Consider the following 7,415-nt stretch of genomic DNA (forward strand, 5'->3'; position numbering starts at 1 on the left):
TGAATAAACTTTATAAAATAAAATAAAAGAAAAACAAATAAAATATAGAATGGCTTCTTAAACAAAGATAGTAAATTTATTGGGGAAAAAAGATAATTCATAAACATGCATATTATTTAGATTTTTGTGACTACTTTTTTAACAGCTACTGCCTTGGGTTACTTTTTTAAAATTTTAATTTAAATTTTTTTTTTTATTTTGCGTGTACACAAATCAATTCAAGATGTTGCTCTGCCCATCTTGTCCACCTTTTCAACTTCTGTCTGAACTCAGGTTTCCCTCCACCTCCCTCCTCCTCTTCCACACTCTTGTCCTCCCCTGGTTGCTAAGCAGCGGCCAGAGGAAAGTGAGACACCGAGAAAAGCTGCTGTCAGTGTCACCATGGCAACTGTGAGTGATTCAGGTGGAGGTCAGTAAGAATGGTCTTTCCTTTTTTTACCCTTTCTCGTTTTGTCTCACCCCTCCCTTCTTCTCATTCTGCTTCTGTCTATTCTTTTTTTTTCAGAGCTGCCTTTCATTTCCTCTGCCCTTTGTACCAGCTGTCCATCTGCTTTCACCCCCTCTCGTTTGCTCAGATTTGGTTCCTCTGTGATGCTAATCATGGAAAGAATTAGACAATCATGCACACTGATCTGCACCCCCCCCCCCACACACACACATACAGATATCCCTATAAATGGGGAACATTGACAGTAATATCCTCTAGAAAAAAGATCCTCTCCATCACGCACACTCACCTCTGCGGCTTTCCCTGTTCAGCTTGGATGGGTCATCGTAGTCGCCCACCCACTCCACAGGCATGGAGATGGGCCTCAGCCTGCCTACAAATCCAAATTGAGAAACTCATTATTTGCTTTGAAAATACCGTATTTATTCATGTATAATACGATCTCAAGCATAATATGATCATCATGTTTGAGCTTAAAAAGCATAAAAAATCTAATCACCAATAACCCATGTATAATACGAACTCCCTACTTTATGGATGATTTTTAGGGTTAAATTTATTGTATTATACATGAACAAATGCAGTAGTTTGCTTAATMAAAACAAACACATATGACTAATGGTGTTTCTTTATGAAACAGTCAAAAAAAGGAAAGAAAAGTTTGTTTTTTAAGCTTTTCACATCCTACAATTGTACTCAATTAAGAAAAATGTATGATAATTTATTTAAATTTCTGCATGTACCTCCAAAAAACAAGCTTCATCACTTTCAGCTGAATGAATCATCCCACTCTCAGCAGCTTTTATAAGAGGTCCAGAGGAATGAAAATGAACTCAGTTACCTCCCTCATCACTTATTCTCGCACATGGACACGAACCGTAAGTGGGCGTGGTGCAGTATACATGCTCCTCCTCTTCCCGCCGGTGAGACTCTTGATCCAGGAAGGAGTTTGGCGACTCGGAGCGCTTGGCAGCGCTGACGCCGCTGTGGTTACGAGACGCTTCATCTCCAGACAAGGCTCCCGTCTCATCTCTGTGGCAACCCCACAAGCACAAGTCATCAGAGCTGTCAGCACATCCACTTTAGTTAATGGGAAAGTGGACAAAGTACCTGGGAGTGTAGGGTTCGGCAGGTGGAGGGGGGATGTAGAGGTCCTGGAGGGCGGAGCTCTTGGTGGGTGTYCCTGAGGGCGTGGCTGACCCACTGCCTGGACTTCTGGTTGACTGAACAGAGTAAATGAAACCAGTTACTTCTTTGTTTCTTTCCCTTTCATGTACTGGTGAATCACACTTTGAAACTGTGATTCCAGTTTCTCGAGTATTTTCATTCAACCTTGAAGATTCTTATATTCCTTAAAACAAATCAAAAAGCAAAGTGGAGACAATAGAGGAAGCTCTTGAAGGAACTCAAAATGAGAAAATCCAAAATATAAATATTACTCATCTGTCTTTAGAGTACAATTTGACGTTGCTTAAAACCAATGCAACATAGCTGAGTAAGTAACTTGTTGCATTTTTTGCATCTTGAAGGGTTAGGATAAGGAAATGTGACAAGTGTGATATGCGGGCAGTTCAAAATGAATAAAAAAAATTAAATAATAATAATAATAATAATAATAGTAATAATAATAATAATAATAATAATAATAATAATAATAATAATACATCAAACTTATTTAGCGCTTTTTAGGATACTCAAAGATGCTTTCCAAGAGGGAGAAAAGTCAGGATGGGAAAACCTGGTTAAATAAAAGAGTTTTGAGTAGTGATCTGAAGAGAGGTAGGGAGTCAGAGTTCCTGATTTTTTGAGAAAGGGCATTCCAAAGGAGCGGGGCAGCAGAAAAGGCTCGGCCCCCTAGGGTACGATGTTTGGTCCTGATGGGGTTCAGAAGGTTAGAGTCAGAGGAACAGAGATGACGGGTAGGAGAGTAATGATGAAGCAGGTCGGTGAGATATGGGGGGTGGGGGGTGGCTTTGTAGATGATGAGGAGTATTTTGTTTTGTATGCGATGCTGAACAGGGAYCCAGTGAAGATTTTTCAGAACAGGAGTAATGTGGTCARGGGAGCGGGTGTTGGTGAGAAGGRGAGCAGCCGAGTTTTGGATGTATTGTAGCTTTTGCAGATGTGTAGAGGGAAAATGAATGGGTTTAAACAGTGGTGGGCAGCACTAGTCTAAAAATTAGTTCCACTAGCCCTAAAACACTAACTCATATATTTAGGTCCCCTAATTCTAAAGCACTAACGCACTGAAAAGTTGAGCAAAAAGCTAATTCCAAAGCACTAAAATGACCCAGTCAACCCATGGAAAATTATTCAGAGACAACATGAGTCACATATTGCCATGTTGCTCTCTTAAGACTTATCATTGACATTCCACAGCCTTATTTGAGCTCATACGTTGTCAATATATTGTCACTGGATAGGTGACACAAATATGAACAAAGTGAGCGACAGCTTTCACCCTCAGTTGTTAACAATAATGCTGATCAATAACATTTATTGACCTCAGTTAGTGCTTCTAAATTCAGCCTATAAATTTAGCAAGTGCTAATCCACTAATAAGTTTTAAAAATAGCAAAAACCCTGAAGCACTAGTCATGAAATTAGTTCCCCTATTAGTGCTTTAGTGCTTTAGGGGAACTGTGTCCACCACTGGGTTTAAAAATAGCATTCCCCAAACAATAATGGCTGCTTTTCATGACATAATTTTAATCTAAGCACATGTTATGCTGAGGAAAAAAGGGCAACATAAGCTGAACCCTAAACAGCAGGGAAGTAGAATTCACTGAAACACTAACAGCAACATTTTAGACAGTGGTTTTGTACAATGTGTACTTCTTAGATTATGTATGGGGGATAGTTTAATCTACTAAATTTTGCAATTGACCAAGTTGTAGTTTTCATGTTTGCTAAGATTACTTAGCTGTGACAGCCATCTTGAATTGGAATGACTAGAAGTTTATCGGTTGTAGATGTACAAATCGTTAAAAGGAGACATTTCATTTTTCACATGTACAGTAAGTCATTCAGTTGGGGTCCATTTAAAGTGAAACTGTGATGCTTTGGTCTGAATTATTCCTTATTGTAACTCCAAAAGCCCATCTTTCACCTCTCTTCTGTGTTGTATCTCAAATCAACTCTTTTTGAGGCTGTGTCTTTAAATCCAAACAAGGTGCTGAAACCCCCCGCCAACACACACACACACACACACACACACACACACACACACACACACACACACACACACACAGCTTCCAGAGCAGTTCATTCTTGTTTGATAGAGGGGTTTCCAACTATACAGCAGTGGAGAAACCTTTTTAAACTAATTAAATAAAATATGTCAACAATAGATAACATGTCCATCCAGCCTTACATGTTGGAGCCAGAGTCTGACCCAGAGCCAGAGGAGAATTAAGATCCAAACCAACAAACAGCTAAAAAGTGGATTTTGTATGATGTGTATCTTTTAAATGTGTAATCAGGACCTGAGAATCTCCTCCATAAATTAAAAAGAAGTTATGCAGCTTAACATACAAAAGACAAGATGGAAAATGAGCAAAAACCTGCGTACTCAAGAAAAAGTTGGTTATTACTACAACTTACAGAAATGTTAACAACATGCTGCCAAGGAAAATGTCAAATCACCACTCACAAACTTTTGTTTAAGTGGCATTTAAGTAAAAAACAGGTCAAACAAGGTTTTAAAAGTTGACATATTGAAAATAACTCGTTTTTTCCCTTGTATGATTTATTATATTATTTATCTGAGTTTGTGTCAGCTCAACTAATATAGCATGACTCTGGCACATGGCAATGACTGTCAGTTGATCAGTGAAACATTCTGTCATTTTCTAAAGCCAAGGATCAATTAGTCATCGTGTCCACAAAGCGTGACTATGCTTTGCAGCAATGTAGCAAAAAATAAAAAGTAAAATAAATAAATAAAAAGTTGTGAAGCACGAACACCTTTTCTTTGTGTTTCTTCCTGTTTGTGAAGCCAATCAGAGATTCCAATTCAGGGGAGAAATTTCATAATCAGGTGGTTTGTGGGAATGTGGGCGGAAAGCCATTAGTTTTCTTCTCCCCACTTAGTCCGTTTAACTGGCAAACAAACCCGCGCTGAGCCACAGCTCCCTGACCTAATTACACGCTTTGTCTGCGGCCGAGCGGGAGGAGGAATGCTGCGGGGAATTAATGTGGGCCAGTGCGGCGTTTTAATAAAGTCTATAAAAGGTAGCGCCGGTCCCACCTGCAGAGCCAGGGGTTTCCAGCGCATGTTCTTCAGCAGTGCGGGGGTGGAGCTGAGCGTGCTCTGTGGACGCTTCTTCAGGGTCAGCGACACAACACCTTTATCGGCCCTCAACGAGCCGACCAGGTTACGCAACTGCCAGCCCACCTGTGGACCGAGGAGGACAGAAAGACAGGGATCAATTAAAAAAAAGAAAATCTCATTCACTTGGATAATAATTAAACGAAATTCTACTCATTAATGCTCTAATAAGCAGCATTCTGAATGCAGGCTGAAGTTTGAATTCTGTCCACGTCGTGATCGCTTGTTGATGATTCTGTGCAAAGCAAGTAGGTGGCGAGGTGGTGAGTCTATCTATAGAGCTTTCATGTGATGTAACCTGCCCTCATTTTGAAAACAAAAGCATCTTATCATCCATCTTTTTTTCTTATCGTTTTTAGCCACTACGTGCAAAAAAGCCACGCCTACACTTCTTGCCTGCGGCACATTTGAGAACAGAATCGTACTGTAAACAAACACATAAACGCCCAGTGGGATGTGGTAGCTGACGCCTCATCATAAACTGACCTGAGGTTTGTTCGTCGTGCAKGAGAACGTGCAAAGAAAGTTTTGGGAATGTATGCAGTCTCTGACACACATGTAAACATGACAAAAAACAGAATTGGAAATGAAAAGTGAAACTCCAAGCTGTGCAGATGCTGRAAGGGTGAACTGTTTTATAGATTTGAGTTAACAAATGCAAAGACTGATTCAGAACAAAATGACTGGTTGAATGCAGAGAACATGCTTTGGGGTGTAAATGTTTAAAAAATCTGCTAAACATTTAAAATCTGCCATTTTAAATTTATAATTTAAAATGTAAAAGTAATAAATACACAATATTATCTTGTAATCAATATAAAAGTGGAAAGGGAGAGAGATTAAAATACTGGAGTTATATGTTATATACAAGTTAGAAGAGAAATAGCACACATTATAATGTTAGACAGGTAAAAGTATTTGGACACATGACCATCATTGTATTCAAACACGCAAGTTGGCTCGCTTTTGCTGTTATAACACTATAACACCTTTTCTTGGAAGGTTTTCTGCAAGATTTTGGAGTGTTTCTGTGGGATTTAATTGCCCATTCAATCATTTTGCCCGTTCAACAGCATTTATGAGCTCAGGCACTGACGTTGGAGGAGAATGCCTGTCTTTGTTTCAGTTCATTCCACAGTTGCTCAATGGGACTGAGGTCAGGTCTTTGTACGTCTTGCTTTGTGCACTAAGGCAAAGTCATGTTGMGATAGAAAAGGCCTGTACCCAAAGTGTTGGCACAAATATGTAAGTAAAGTCTGAAATGTCTTTGTCAACATCTATATTTTGCATCACTGGGATAACGGCATAGACCAGATTGCCCCACATCCTAATCCCTCCTTCACTGAACTCCACAGGTGACTCCAGTTAGTCAGGCCGGTTATYTTCTCCCAGCATATGTCAAATCATGACTTAACTAAAAGAGCTCCAGGGAAGCACAGTTTGTGTCTTTATAGAACACATCTCCACTGTTATTGTCTTATGATAGATGTGGCATTTTATCACAGTGCCAAGCTTGAAGTCGTTGAGCTAACTAATCAGAACAGCCCAAAATGTCAAATGTTTGCACAGGTGACTGCACAGCATAGTGCTCAATTTAACATTTGTAACAATGGGTCTGACTGAAACATCTGAAATCAACAGGTGTGTCCAAAACTTATGTTTGTACACCAGGGGCGGATCTACAGGGGGGCAGGGGGGGCAACTGCCCCCCTGTTGTAGAGCCTTGCCTCCACAGCAGGCCCCTATTTTTTTGTTTCTAAAATATTTGTAATTACTAACTGTTTGTTAGTCCAAAAGCCCATTAGTAAATATTTATTCACCAAAATTATGTGATTTTAAATATAATGTGAGGCCCCTGTAAAGCTTAGTTACAGCCCTGCACCAAACACTGCCTGCCGCTCCGCAGGCGGAACATGTGTCACATTGACGAGGCAGTCTGTCTGCTGCAGAGTGGAGTCACTGAGCTTCCAACTTCCTGCAGTTAAAGTAAGTTTCTCTAGCTGATGTTTTAACACACAACAATAAAGTTAAGTTTTCAATGAAAGAAACATTTGCTAGTGTCCAACGTTCACGGTGTATGACGACAGTGACTTAGTGTTAGCTTATGTCCATAGATAGTTTTGCTTACAATAAGCACGGTAACAGTTAATGAAAAGTTTAGACATAAAAATAAGGTTTCAGGTCTGCTTTGTAGGGGCTGCAGTTTCACTGATACCTTTATTTGATCAATATCATGGCAATGAGGCACAATTAAACCACGTTACATTTGTTTTGTCAGATCAAGAAAGTAAATAAGCTGTWATGATAATAATGGGCTAATTTTRAAAAATCTCGATGCTTGCACATTGCAGACCAAAATGAAAAAGAATGTTAAAAATATTGACAGTTATTTTTTTAGCAAAAAAGGCAAGGAATGAGAAGGAAGAAGAAACGGAGAGTTGAGAAAGGAGGGTCACAGGTGAAGAAGCCCACTGAAAGTTCAACAGGTGGAGAAGATGAGGAAAGTGATGTCAGCATAAATGGTGAAGAAGAGAAGATTTCAGAGTCAGAGAGAGAGAAAGAAGACAGTGCAGAGGAAACTGAAGGAGAGAAGGAAGCACAGAGTCAGAGAATCCAGCCTATATTCCAGCTGGACTA

At 39.7% G+C, this 7,415-nt stretch overlaps 1 protein-coding gene across 1 annotated transcript in view; it reads right to left on the bottom strand.

Moving 5' to 3' along the window:
- cnksr2a (connector enhancer of kinase suppressor of Ras 2a) overlaps positions 1-7,415 on the bottom strand; it is a gene marked incomplete in the record, with an annotated part of 74,388 nt that overhangs the window by 27,096 nt on the left and 39,877 nt on the right. Inside the window, 4 exon segments of the mRNA XM_014005379.1 lie at positions 738-821; positions 1,326-1,480; positions 1,559-1,671; positions 4,698-4,844. Of these exon segments, the coding sequence (XP_013860833.1) occupies positions 738-821; positions 1,326-1,480; positions 1,559-1,671; positions 4,698-4,844 (499 nt within the window).

This window comes from Austrofundulus limnaeus, unplaced genomic scaffold (genome assembly GCF_001266775.1).
Source record: "Austrofundulus limnaeus strain Quisiro unplaced genomic scaffold, Austrofundulus_limnaeus-1.0 Scaffold30, whole genome shotgun sequence".
Classification (NCBI taxonomy): Eukaryota; Metazoa; Chordata; class Actinopteri; order Cyprinodontiformes; family Rivulidae; genus Austrofundulus; species Austrofundulus limnaeus.